Source organism: Sarcophilus harrisii, chromosome 1 (genome assembly GCF_902635505.1).
Source record: "Sarcophilus harrisii chromosome 1, mSarHar1.11, whole genome shotgun sequence".
Lineage (NCBI taxonomy): Eukaryota > Metazoa > Chordata > Mammalia > Dasyuromorphia > Dasyuridae > Sarcophilus > Sarcophilus harrisii.
In genome coordinates this window covers 352,428,457-352,443,124 of record NC_045426.1, presented here as the reverse complement: position 1 = coordinate 352,443,124, position 14,668 = coordinate 352,428,457, and the positions used below count along the sequence as shown (strand labels likewise).

General features: G+C 32.0%; 1 protein-coding gene across 2 annotated transcripts in view; it reads right to left on the bottom strand.

Moving 5' to 3' along the window:
* Nucleotides 1–14,668, bottom strand: part of ATP8B1 (ATPase phospholipid transporting 8B1) — a 129,743-nt gene that overhangs the window by 64,427 nt on the left and 50,648 nt on the right. For both annotated transcript variants that reach the window (XM_003759968.4, XM_023496170.2), the window contains exon 2: nt 13,913–14,115. In XM_003759968.4, coding sequence (XP_003760016.1) covers nt 13,913–14,093 — 181 coding nt within the window. In that variant the 5' untranslated portion in view covers nt 14,094–14,115. The remainder of the gene's footprint in view (nt 1–13,912; nt 14,116–14,668) is intronic.

The following is a 14,668-nucleotide window of genomic DNA, read 5'->3' as shown; positions in this document are numbered from 1 at the left end:
ATTAGATGTTTTGCTCCAGCACAGTATGACTTCCTTGGTGAAGGGAAAGCTTTGTTATGTTTTTCTCCAGTATCAGGTACAATACTTCATACAAGCATACAATGAAGGTATTTAATAAATGCTTGTTGAATTAAAAAAACTAAAAATTATAAACGAATAGGCACAGACTGAATGATCACATTGTTTCAGGTCAGTTAAGATTTAAGGAACAGATAGAACTCAAAATCACAGGGAAATTAACTAGTTATAATTTACTATTATTTTTAAAAAGAATACTTTGATGATTTTTGATGTTTAGGACATAGGTACCTTTTGTTCTGATGCTGGAACATGCTATATAGTACATGTGAGGTACAACCAGGACTTAGAGAGTGACTGTGAGTAATCAGAAACATTAGAGTTTACAAGATTTCATAATGGAGAGAAACTAATGGAGAGCTGGAATAATTTTCAAATACATCAAACTGGGGACAGGAAAGTCCCATGTATCTCTGAAAATATCAATCATGAGTCAATTAGAAAAAGGCAAACACAAGGGTCCTTAGTGCTTTAAGTTTATGACTCTGAATTCATAAGTCACTCAGGCTTTTTCTTTTTACATATTTTTCCTTCCTCATAGGAAAAAAGGGTCAAGACTGAAGACTTGTTCCCATATTCCTTAATCACATCCCCTCCAACCCTCCCACCCCAAAAGTTCCAAGAAAATATATTCTTCCCTTTCATTGTGCCTTTTGGAATGCTTGTTCCATAGGCAATAAACTTTCCTTCAGCCTAAATCTTTTCCTCTACTGACTCCTTTCATCTTCTAGCTATTACTGATAACATGAACTCCCTGGTCACATTTTCCATGCCTGGCTATACCGTCATTCATTCCTTTTAGTTTATTGGCCAAGGCTGGAGAGTTGGAATACTCCTTATTCCCCATTAGCACTTCCAAGTTCTCTCTCCTCCTTTCAGATCCATGCTATTCTCCTCTACCACCCAATCAAAATCCTGGTAGCTATTGCTTAATCCTAAGAGAACACTACAATAAAGAGTTGGAAATGAGTGAAAATGAATAAACAACAAAGACAGTCCTATATTCTGCAGGAAGCCTTTTCCAATTCCTGTTGAACTTAGTGTCTTTTCTCTTAATTATTTCCTATATATAACTTATCTGTACATGTTTTCTTCTTGTATCTCTCATTAGATTGTGACCTCCTTGAGGCAAGAGTCTGTCTTTTGCCTCTTTTTTTAATCACTAATGCTTGGTTTGCCTGGCACATAGTAAGCACTTATTAAAAGTTTTAATAACTTACAGTTTCATTATGTCTAAGAAAACACTAGCCCAGATATCCATAAGTAATGCACACATTTGTTAAATGTAGATAAAACAAATATTAACAATAATTATGTTTTCATGGTCATTATGTTCTTTGATCCTTAATGTCCAGAGTCTAACCATAATGAATGAAAAATTAGGTCTGATTATAACTCCCTTTTTATCTTAAATCCTTATGGTTTTATATCTTATTTCTTCAAGAATCCATAATTTCATATATGTGAATATTCTTCCTGTACCTACTCAGATTAAAAACTCTAAGATTAAGCAGATGATCCATGAAAATTGTGGTGGCTAAAAAATCTATCACTTAATGGCTATAAAATTAAAAATTGATATCCCACTCTATTCTGCCTTATGTATTAATAATTGACTGAAAAATGTATCTAAGCAGTGTATCAATATTTATGGATTTTATTCCGGCTTGATTGAATAGGCCCTAGTGATAGTTTGTAAACATTTAAATTCCCTATTCCTGTGGACTACAGCCTGACTAAAGATTCAAAACCTGTGAGTTTTTGTTGACCATGAAGGGATGTGAATCCACCTGCTGATAAGATGCTTACCTATCATGAGACTTCCCAAAGGATGTTAGTCAACCCTATGCTTTTCCCGTTACCATCGGTACTGATAATTGCCTCTCTGAATCAAGCTAATTGGAAGCACACGTGGCTAGGCCAATCACAATCTTGGTTAAGTTTGCATCCCTAGACTATTTTTGATATTTTCTATAACCTGCAAACTTTCCAACTGTATAAAAGAAGTACTCTGGATGTTAGATGCGTCCCTGGCTATTAAACAGACTTGGATCCCATTTATTCAATTACTAGCCTTGTTAATAAATTGAATATGCTTGAAAGTTTGTGCTTCAGTTTTTCAAACTTTCAAATTCAGTTTTCAAATTTTTATCATGCTATGGCCAATTCATGGTTGGACATTTTTCAATTAGCTAGGCTAGTCCCTCGAGGGTAAAAAAAAAAAAAAAATATATATATATATATATAAATATACACACATATATGTATATACATATATATAAAAATATATGATGTACATGTACATGTATGCATGTATGTATATGCAATTCATCCCTAGGACAACAGTCAACACCTTTTTTACTTTAGTATATCAGCTTTACACACTTGCGCTATATTGGCATTGCCTTTGAAAATCCAAGTTAACTTCCATGTCACATTGAAGCACCAGAATGAGAGTAGTAGGGGATATATTTCAATGACAAAAATTACTAAGTTCTTGAGTATTCATTATAGTTTATTTATAATATGAAATGTTAAGGTAAGGACTTCTAAATTCCACAGAGGTATTATATATATTTTAAAAACATAGCAAATTTGTCACATGTACAAAGTCTTATGATATCAGGCAGGTAGTGTGGTATGGGAGAAAGAAGCATGGCCTTGGAATCAGAAGACTAGGGTAAAAAGCCATCTTGCCTATTTATTAGTGATTTAGGAAAGTCATTTTGATTTTCCTGGTCCTTGGAATGGGGATTAAGGAGAAAGGAAAAAGTCAATACTGGAGAAGTATGTGGCCAAAAAAGGGTAAGGAAAGGCAAGAGAAGCTGAAGATTTAAAAAAAAAAAAGGAATAAGCTGGGGAGGCTGGGAGTTAAGGAATCAAGGAGAGGCAACAGACTAAAAAGAAGCAAACAACCTGAATAAAAGCAAATGATATCATCTTAGTAAGTTAATTTCTTCCAGAATCTGCAATTGATAGATAAGAGTCACAATGAAACAGTGGCACTGGTCTCAAGATGAATAATAAGACATGTTCTTGGACACAGACAATACAAAAATTAATTTTTGCTTGATTATGAACATTTATTTGAAGAATTTTGTTTTTTTTTTCTTTTTAATTGGTGGGTAGGTTGATGAGAAATTTTTAATTGAAAAAAATCAATGAAATTAAAAAAGGAAGTGGGCTAACTTATCTTATTTATGCTATATAACTTTTTTTTTCAAGATTCAACTCCCTAAGTATTAAAACTTTCCAAACTACAGATGTAGAAAAAGCTCAAGGATTTATATTTATCTTATTAATTGAAATTATGATAAGTAAAAAAAATGTCCATGGAAGCAAATAGCAAAGTTAAATCTAACTAGCAAGTCAGTTAGTGTCACTTTTTCCAAAATAATGTAACTAGTGTCGATCAAAATTCAAAACACTGATTACAAAGAAAAAGCTCTCATTTATTAACCGACCTAAAGAAAACAAATGTGGATATTGTTTCCCACAGAAATGGATAACATTTCTCAGTGTTAAAACAAAATGCTGTACCCTGTATTCTATAAATTGTCTTTTAATTTTTTAAATCATATACCAAAACTGTTAAAAAAAAAAACCTAGTGTGCACCCCAGGATACATATAATTATTATTTTATATATTACATATACTATAGTAATACTGTATACCATAAAACATTAATAAAAATTTTAAAGAATAAACTAAAGATCATTTTAAAAATAAAATTATATGTTTTCTTTGGCAGTACAAAAAACTGTTCTTACCAAAATGTTATTATTATTATTAATGAAAACAATAGGATTTGAATTCTTTTTGGAGATGCTAGTTGAACACTTTGTGATACAGTGATAAAGAGATCCGAGTCTAATAGCCGCTTATTTTGATAATTGGTTGAAACAGCTAAAAAGGATATTGTACCAAAACAGGCAGATCTAAATGGAAGAAGTATATCATTGGCTACCCTTACTTAATCATGATACTCATGTATGAGTATAAATGTATTTCAAGATAATTGGTTTCCACAGATACATTGTTGATGGAATTGTGAATACATCCAGCCATTCTAGAAAGCGGTTTTGAACTATGCCCAAAAAGTTATTAAACTATTCATACCCTTTGATCCAGCAGTGTTACTACTGGGATTATATCCCAAAGAGATCATAAAGAAGGGAAAGGGACCTGTATGTGCACGAATGTTTGTGGCAGCCCTCTTTGTAATGGCCAGAAACTGGAAACTGAGTGGATGCCCATCAATTGGAGAATGGCTGAATAAATTGTGATATATGAATATTATAGAATATTATTGTTCTGTAAGAAATGACCAGCAGGATGATTTCAGAAAGGCCTGGAGAGACTTACATGGACTGATGCTGAGTGAAATGAGCAGGACCAGGAGATCATTATATACTTCAACAACAACACTATATGATGACCAATTCTGATGGATGTGACCATCTTCAACAATGAGATGAACCAAATCAGCTCCAATAGAGCAGTAATGAATTGAACCAGCTACACCCAATGAAAGAACTCTGGGAGATGACTAAGAACCAGTACATAGACTTCCCAATCCCTCTATTTTTTGTCCCCCTGCATTTTTTATTTCCTTCACTGGTTAATTGTACACTATTTTTAAGTCTGATTTTTTTTGTACAGCAAAATAACTGTATGGACATGTATACATATATTGTATTTAACATACACTTTAACATATATAACATGTATTAGTCAACTTGCCATGAGGGGGTAGGGGAAAGGAGGGAAAAATTGTGACAAAGGGTTTTGCAATTGTCAATGCTGAAAAATTACCCAGATATATATCTTGTAAATAAAAAGCTATAATAAAAAAAGATAGATATTGGTTTCCTTGTAGTCCTATGACTTTGAGAAGGAGTCCATATTCTCTAGCAGCCTGTCAGAGGGTCCGGGACACAGAAAAGCATAAGGTCACTTTAAAAACATTAAAAAAATGTTTTGTTTTGTTTTACCCTACAGTGAAACTGATGCTACTAATACAAGGAATAAGAGAAAGAAGAGTTAAATTAAATAATAAAGAAAAATTCTAATTTTTTAAATTGAAATGGGTCATGTTGCAACCCAATTCTGTATTCCATCTTTGCAGAGCTTATGATTTTTTTTCTTTTTTAGTTTAACATGTTTCTATCTTATTCTTAGTATGTTAGAGCTGTAAGGGACCTTAAGTCATTTCACTGAAATCCCTTCATTTAACAGATGTTCAAAGAGGGGCTCAAGGAAATATAGTAACATGCCCAAATTCACATAACAGGTAAAGTGGGTCTCAAATCCAACTTGTCAGTATTCTTTCTGCTATATTATGCTGATTCTCTTGAAACTGGGAGTCAAAAGTCCTCAGTTCAAATCTCAATCCTCAATATTTATTGGCTATGTGATCTTAATTTATTAAAAAATTTTGAGCCTCACTTTCCTTAACTATAAAATGAGATGAGAGGTGGTATTATAGAATGGAAACAGACCTGGCCACATAATTAGAAAAATCTAGGTTCAAATTCTACTTTTGACAGACACAGGCTGTAGTAACTTTGATGCAACTCACTTCAACTCTTTGTGTCCCTAGGCAATTCTCTAAAATGGGGGCTTTTAATTGGGAGTCCCTGAGCTAGGCAATTATTTCAAAATTATTACTTTCCTTTAAAAATCCAGTGTGTTTTACTTCATAGATTCAAAAACATTATTATGAAAAGGGTTCCAAAAACTTTATCAGACAAAAGGGATCCATGACACACACACAGAGAGAAAATTAAGAACCTAATATTATAATATTGTAATTACAATTCGATTATAATTGAATATTGTAAGCTTCAAAACAGTTGCTGATCTGTAACAAGAGAAAGAATTTCCTCACAGAGAACTTTTGATGCCAAAGAAACTACAGGTATGGACAAAAATAAGAGAAAGTATAATAATATTTGCACTACTTGCTTTACAGGGCCAGTAAGGGTGCCAAATTAGATAAGCTTTGTATCCACACAAAGCCACTATTGTTATTAGTAGTGTTATTATCATTAATAATAATCATCATTAAATATGTTTTATAGTTTACAAAATCTAGCAAAGTTAATTCTAGTGGTCTGGATTTTCCAGATCTGAACTGGTAAATTACTCCTACATAACTGGATCTCTTTCATCCATGTAAAAAGTAATTTCCTATTCATTATGGAAGATGCAGAATATGGCAAGAACACTGAGCTCAATGTCAGGAGACTCACATTCTACAAATAATTAGCTATGTTGGGCAAGTCAACTCACCTCTATCAACCTCAATTTCCTCAGTTGCAAAAAAAAAAAAAAAAAAATTCAACCAAAACAAACAAAAAAAGGAAGTTGAAAATAGACCTGTAAGGTTTCCATAGTACTTTTTTGTTTTACAATCCAAAAACACTACAGTTCCAAATTCTGATTTTGGACCTTCAAAGATGCTATAACAGTAGCAGCTTAAATTTCTGTACCATATATACTATTACATTCACTGGAATGAAAAAGATTAAGTCAATTACCCTGCAAAGGAAACATTGGTTTTCTTTTGGCAGCAATTCAATGTGGAATATCTATGTATATGGACTTTCCATAGTTAACCCTAACTAAAGTCAAATCAACACTGGCACTAAATTGAGAGTAAAGAGGCACAAACCATGTCTTCATTTAGCTATAGCTCTTTACTCAAAGTTATGCTGTAGCATGTAAGTGGACATCTAGAAAAACTTTGAGTAAAGAGTAAACTTCTTCCTATAAAGAGAAGAACCCTAATTTTGCATGCCTACCTTACATATTTTACTTAATCTGGGATAGCAATTGAAGCTATCTATAAACTGTTAAATAGAACATTACTACTAAAAAACTGAAGTAGGAGGATAGTTCCTCTGGGGAAAAAAAGAACAGAAAATAAAACAACAACAACAAAAAAAAACCCCAAAAACTTTAAAGCAAACAGAACAGAATTCCATCTCATGAGGCATACAAACAAATGGGTATATATCAAACATAATTCAGTCTCAGATTTTGTAGTTTCCCTGTGTTAATGAATTTTAATAGTCTGGATTTACCATTTCATAGTTCTAAATAATAAATAAAAAGATAATTTAGATAAACATCCTCATAAACTCTGATTCTCTGAAAAAAAAAAACCAATTTTACTATGTAAAATGATGTAGTCACCTTGCTGACTTCCCAATCAGACTGAAATAATGCCAAGAAAAGTGAGAACTTCTTTTGTTTGCCATGTTGCTGATATGATGATAAGCTTAAAGATCAATTACTAGATATTTCTTCTTAAATACTATCATCACTTGCTGATTTATTATCAAAGACTGACAGGATATAGTAAAATGTACCCATTTGAATTAGAGGAAGGGACCAGTTTGAAAGTGAAAATTCTGAATTATAGAATTAAAAAAAAAACCAGAATGTAGTTTTATACTTTCAAGTAATCCTAATTAGACAAATAAAACATTATTCCCAGAGAATTGCTCTAGTGAATAAAAGAATGATAAAGAATTGGGATAGAAGAAAGAGGATTGAACCTTAGAATAATATTTGAGCTTAAATCCTTAACCTTACAGAAAAATAAGCTGAAAGAAATGCAAATGAAAATAACTTTGAGGCAGCCTGACAAATTTTATTTAAAAAATAAAGAAAATTACAAATTCTAGAGGGACTAGGGGAAGATAGGTCTATTAATGCATTCTTGATAGAACTGCAAACTAGTCAGGCCATCTTGGCAAGCAGTTTGGAACTATGTCTAAAAAGTTGTTAAAATGTACATACTCTTCATAAAAGAGGGGAAAGATCCCACTTGTGCAAAAATGTTTGTAGTGGTCCTTTTATAGTGGCAAGGAATTAGAAAGTGGGTAGATGTCCACCAATTGGGGAATAGCTGAAAAAGTTATGGTACATAAATATAATGGAATGTCAGCAGGATGATTTCAGAGAAGCCTGGAAAAACTTACATGAACTGATGATAAGTGAAATGAGCAAAACCAAGAGAACATTGTACATGGCAACTGCAAGATTATGTTATAATCAACACACACACGTGGTTAAATTGTTTTGCTTGACTATATATGCTCATGGGTTTTTTTTTTTTTGAGGGGGACTTTCTCAGTGGAGATTGAAGGAGTGAGATAGGGAGAAAAAGTAGGGAGAATGCAGGTCTGAAAATAAAATTGAATTTTAAAAAAGAAGAGAAAAAATAAGTTGAAATTTAGAGAGGTTTAGTAGTTTATCAAGGCCACAGAGTTTGCAAATGTTAGAGCTAAAATGAGAATGTAGGAATTCTGAAGTCTCCTAGGTCAGTGTTTTTTGTACTTTCCACAACTTAAGTTTCATAGATCACAGAATCTCAGTCTTAGATTAATAAATTGCCCAATCCAATCTATATCTAAATAAGAAACTACTCAATAACAATCACTTCTCTTAAAGATCACCCAGTGAGGTCTACCTCCTATTTAAGATCATTTTCTTTGCTTAGACATTCCTCTCAAAGTCTTATTTAAATTTTTGACTTGATAAATCATTTTTTAAATTGTTAAAGAATAACTTGAGATCAGTTCCTGTCTGAATCATGAGGGATAAAAAATCTTTAAGTCTAAATTAATAAGATTTTTTTTAAATAGAAGAGAGAAGCAAGGATGTCTGAAAAGGGATTACAGACAGAATAATATTGAAACTACAAAGATAAATCTGAATTATATAAAAAATCTGAAAGTGGATATGGTTCAGACTTGTGGTTTCCCCTGAAGCCTCTTTTTATTTTCTTCACTTAGTATTGAATAGTCTGTTTATGGATGTTTGTCAAATCCCACCTCCAAAATCTTGATGTGACATAATACCTTTAATTTGTTTCCCCCAACATAATCATCTCACATATTCCTAGACTATTAAGACAATCACACGTATTAATTTAGAGAAATTAAAGAAACATCTCTTAAAAAACAAAGCTATGTTTTAACAAGAACTGATTTCAATTCTTCCATCTTATATTTTGCTACTGCTTAGCAAAATACAGCCTTCAAAGATTAATGAAAATCAAGGGAACTTATGAGAATTCTTCTAAAGCTGATGAGAAGATTGCATTCTCATACTTCATGTCATCCCCTAATTTCATCAGACATCTTTCACTTAAAAGCTTAAAAGAATCAGGAAGATATCTCTACTGGACCTCCTGAAGATCTAAAAGTAGATACTATATCCTTAGGAGAGTATCTCTATTCATTTGTAACTGGTCCCCTACTTAGATTTCAAAGCAAACTTTCTTAAAGTCACAAAGCCAATAAGTGTCAGAAGCAGAATTCTAATTCTGGTCTTCCTGTATCCAAATCTAGCTCTCTTTCTCCTATACAATAATACTTCTCAAAATATGCTTCTATCCCATGTGAAGTATATATGCATATATGTGAATCTATGTATATATGTTTGTGTATTGGGGACAGAGATAGGAGAAAATAAATAACAGAATCATCAGTATCTAGAGTTGCTCCAGAAAACAAAATAAAAACTCTGAGTAAAGCTAAGTTTTAAAACAAAAAATAGCCAAATTGATCATTTAATAAACCCAAGGTAATATCAAGTCTGAATTCGTGGAAATTAAAGAGGTTAAATTAAGAGGTTAAAGAGGGCAGTATTCTGCATTAATTATCCTTTACAAGTTGAACAGTCAACCCAAGTCTTGGAACACATAGACTATGTATGCCCAGGAAAAAAACAGAGTTGACAGTTTTCTTCCACTACGTGCTTCTATTAAATTCTAAATGCTAATCGACCCACATTCATTCTCTGATTCCTAATCAAGCTATATGACTGTGTGGCCTAAACAACAAAGTACAAAGTAATATAAATGCACCAGCCATTTATTCTGTAACCAGTAGATACCAATAGATACAAAGTACTTTATCGGCAGCAGTCATAGTTATAAAAATGTCTATGTTACAGTGCAGGAAAGAATGAGGAAGAAATTTGTCTGGGCAGTCACCTGGAACTAAACTTTTAGCTGATTTGGTTACTTCAACTCTACTCTGACTCTACTAACATGTAGTCTTGAACTAGAGTTATGGCTGTGTGCATGGTTAGAAGATATATATATATATATATATATATATATATATATATATATATATATCATGATATAGAAGATATATCATGATATAGAAGATATATGTATATGTATATGTGATATTGTGAAAACAGAAATAAAAAACTTTTTAGTTTGTTTTTTTTTTTAACAGACTGGTTTTTAAGATAAGTTTGAGTGATGAACATTGATAACTAAGAGTATAATGATTCCTTTGACAGTAATAGAGAAGATGGGAGAGTTTGGTGAGAAAGATAATGAGTTTTTATAACACATATTGGCTTTGGGATCTACAGAATATCTAGTAGATACTAGTAATGTATACTTACTCTAAAGTTCATAATGATAAGGACTGGATCTATGATTTCACTGATACAGGAAAGTTTCTAATCAGGAATTTTATTGTTCAGACATTTTCAGTTATTTTTCTCTTCATGACTTCATTTGGGGTTTTTCTTAGCAAAGATACTGGAGTGGATTGTCATTTCCTTTTTAAACAGAATATTTTAAATAGAAGAATGAAAACTGCATTGCATCGAAGTTATTCATTTTAAATCAATACTCTCTTTCGTCACCCCCATTCCTGCCTCTAATACTGTTTACTTCCATTCAAACAATCTCTTCTCTCTTCCTACACAAATGTAGAGAATATCTCCTTTTACAATACTCAGCTTAGTTTTGATAATTACTGCCTTATAATATAGTTTAATATTTGGTACTGCTAACCCTCCTTTCTTATACTTTTTTCATGATATAGATTAACATTTGGTACCACTAAATCTTTCTTACATTTTTTCATTAATTTCTTTGACTTTCTTGACCTTTTGTTCTTTCAAATAAATTAAAAAAATTTTTTCCAGCTTGATACAATAATTTTTTTGGTAATTTAATTGGGATGGCATTGAATAAATATTTTAGGCTAAATTATTATTTTTATTATATTGTCTCTGCCCCTTTATAAACAATCAATATTTCTCCAATTGTTTAAATCTGACTTTATTTGTATAAAAATTATCTTATAATTATGTTCACATAGTTCTTGGGTTTGTCCATGGCAGGTATATTCACAGATATCTTTTACAGTCTACTGTCAACTAACTTTTCTGTTGGATCTAGTATTTTCCAAGTATATCATCATATCATCTACAAAAGAGAGAATTTTATTATTTCATTGTCCATTCTATATTCCTACAGCTTCTTCTTCTCTTATTGGTATTGCTAGTATTTCCCATATAATATTGAATAATACTGGTGATAACAGGCATCTTCATTTCACTCCTGATCTTATTGGAAGTTTATCCTCGTTATAAATAATGTTTCTGGTGATTTTATTTTTAATTTTTTTCATTATAGCTTTTTATTTACAAGATATCTGCATGGGTAATTTTTCAGCATCGACAACTGCAAAACCTTTTGTTCCAATTTTTCTCCTCCTTCCCCTACCCCCTCTCCCCAAGATGGCAGTTTGACCAATACATGTTAAATATGTTAAAGTATAAGTTAAATACAATATATATATACATGTCCATACAGTTATTTTGCTGTACAAAAAGAATCGGACTTTGAAATAGTGTATAATTAATTAATCTGGTGATTTTAGATAAATACTTCTCATTTCAAAGAAAAATCCATTTATACTCATGGTTTTGAATATTTAAAAATGGAAATGAGTGTTCTATTTTGTTAAAAGCTTCTTTGGCATCTATTGATATAATCATACAATTTTTATTACTTTTATTGATATAATTAAACCATCTTTGCATTCCTGATATACATTCCTTTTGCTTACTATGTATAATCTTTGTTTTATTGATCCAGCCTGCTTTATAAGAGACAATGCAGCCTCACTTATCAATGAATTCTGCACCATTTTGACTTAGAAAAGCCACTCTTCGAACTATATCCTGAGAAAGTTTTAATATAATCTTAGTGGACTAATTTCTATAGTGAAAAATAGGGAAAAATCAAATGCTTATAGTTGGATACTAACTGATTAAGCTTTGGAATATGGATGTAATGCTTTCTTAGAGATGACTGGTAATCTAAAACCAATTACTCATATTGCAGCTGAGGAAACTGAGACCCAGAGAGTTTTTTCATGCCCAAATCACTCAGAAACAAAATTAAGTAAAAGAACTGGGATTTGAACTCGTGTTCCGATTCTTATCAAATACATCATTTATTCTATTGCACCACAATAACCCGATTGTTAGTTTGCTGGTATTCAGAAAGCTGCTATTCCCTCTTTCTTCCAAAAAAGTGCAGATCAAAGTCCATTCAACTATGTGTGCTACATGTTACAGACTTAAAACATTGTAATGAAATATACTCATGTTAATACCGCATGTTCAGAAACCAGAGAAAGTATCCCCTCTATGAGGAATTTTCCCAAAAGCCCTGAAGGAACTAGAGGATCCAATGAAGTATCATATTATATGAAAAGTTTGTGATTATACATCTTCAAAATTATGGTTTCTTGTTGTTGCTGTGATTTGTCCTTCATTTGTGAAGAGGATGATGACACCAGAAAAATGATGCCATAACATGTCATAACATTAAGTGAAGGTGGACTGTGCAAGTAACCAGGCTTTCTCCTTTGGAGCCATTTGGGTCCAGTGCAAAATCTACATCAGTACAACTGGATATGGTCCTGAATCCAGATTATAAGCATACTGCTGCATAATATGTTACAATACATAATATGTAATATGAAAAATATTGCTTAATAATAAAATGATTATTAGGATGACAGTTTTAAAAAATTCTAAGATTTGAACTCAAGTCTTTATATTTCTCTGTATTAGTTGACATTAATTTTTTAAAAATAAAAATGCTTTAAACTTTTACTAAATATGTTAAAAGAACTGGTACATAGGATTGATTTAGTAACTTTCATGTAAGTTGTGATTTTGGAGCATTTTGATTCATTCAATAAATTTTGCCAAGAGTTTATTGTGTATAGCAATATTGACTCAAGCTACAGTAACAATAGGAATAGTTATAGGAACTGGACCAATGATTTCATTAGTATAGCCAATCCTTAAATAAGCATGAAAATAAGCACAATTTATGGGCAGAAAAGCAAATCAGATACCTCTCTCATTATTTTGGCTATCTACATAGTTTTACCATTAGCATTAGCATTAGCATAATTAGCATAATTAGCATTAGCAAAAAGTAAGCAGTTTCAAATTCATCATTTCACATCTGACTCCATTTTTCATTTTGCAGGATTTGATTACTTTGGCTGAGATTATCTAGCTTATAAATAAAATAATTTGACTTTTAAAAACTGCTTATAAAGAGCCTAATGTTTCTGTATTATCAATAAATACAGACTAGCATCTTCCTGAGAACCAATTTGTGCTATCAATAAATTAATTGATAAATATTTATGAAATACCCACATGTGCCAAGGACTGTGCTAAGTGTCTGACATACAAAAAGAAGCAAAACCAACAAAGAAACAAACAAACAAAAATCCAATCCTGCCCTCAAGGAGTTTACAATCTAATGGTCAAAAGCAATCTATTAAGGAAGCCAGAAGAAAAGTAAGGGGGGGGGGGGGGGGGGGGGGGAGGAGAAGGTCATTCTAATTATAGACTGAACTAGGTGTACTTTAATTTAAGTCCTGCGGATAGCTGGAATGGGGTAAACACTAATTAAAAAATCTACAATTTTTAACCATTTGTTGGGCAACCCTCATGCCCTTGTACTGTTACCTTTTCTGACTGGCTCTCGATTTTCTTCTGCTTCTCTGTTGACACGGTTTTGCTCTGGTTCAACTGCAGGCTCTTGCTCTTCAAGTTCATCCTCTGTTTCATCATCACTGTAGGGAACGACTTCATCATTGGGTTGAGAGTCCTCCTCAATTGTAGTTTCTGAGTCTCTTTCTCTGTTCATTCTGCTGACAATCTGGAGCTACCTAATTTTAAAAGAAAGGAATGGGAAAATAAGACAAACCAAGATAGAGTTATTATTGTTACTCAGTTTGTAGTTAGCTCTAACTCTACCAACCTTACTTCTATTATAATAACTTATCCTTCTAAAATTATAGTAATTATCACTCAGCTAAGATTCAGAGGTTCAAGCTTACATAAAAATAAGAATAAAAGCAATTTCCCTATTTTTATAATGAAGAAGTTTAAGAGCTCAGTATATAATTTAGGAAAGTCAATATTTTTAAAAAGAATGAAAATTGCATTATATCAAAGGCATATGTTTTAAATCAATTCTCTTCCTACTCGATTCTTGCCTCTAATACTCTCTACTACCATTCTAATATCCTTTTCCTTCTATCTTTTGATCTATATCACAATCTGCTAGTACACAAATATAGGGAATATCTTTAAATGAATCTGATGAGGACAATACAGCCCTTGTCCAGAAGAGCATCTGCATTCCCTGGGAAAAATTCTCTTCCCATACATTATGCACCTTTTGGATGCAAAAACTACATTCCTTGGGAAAGACTCTTT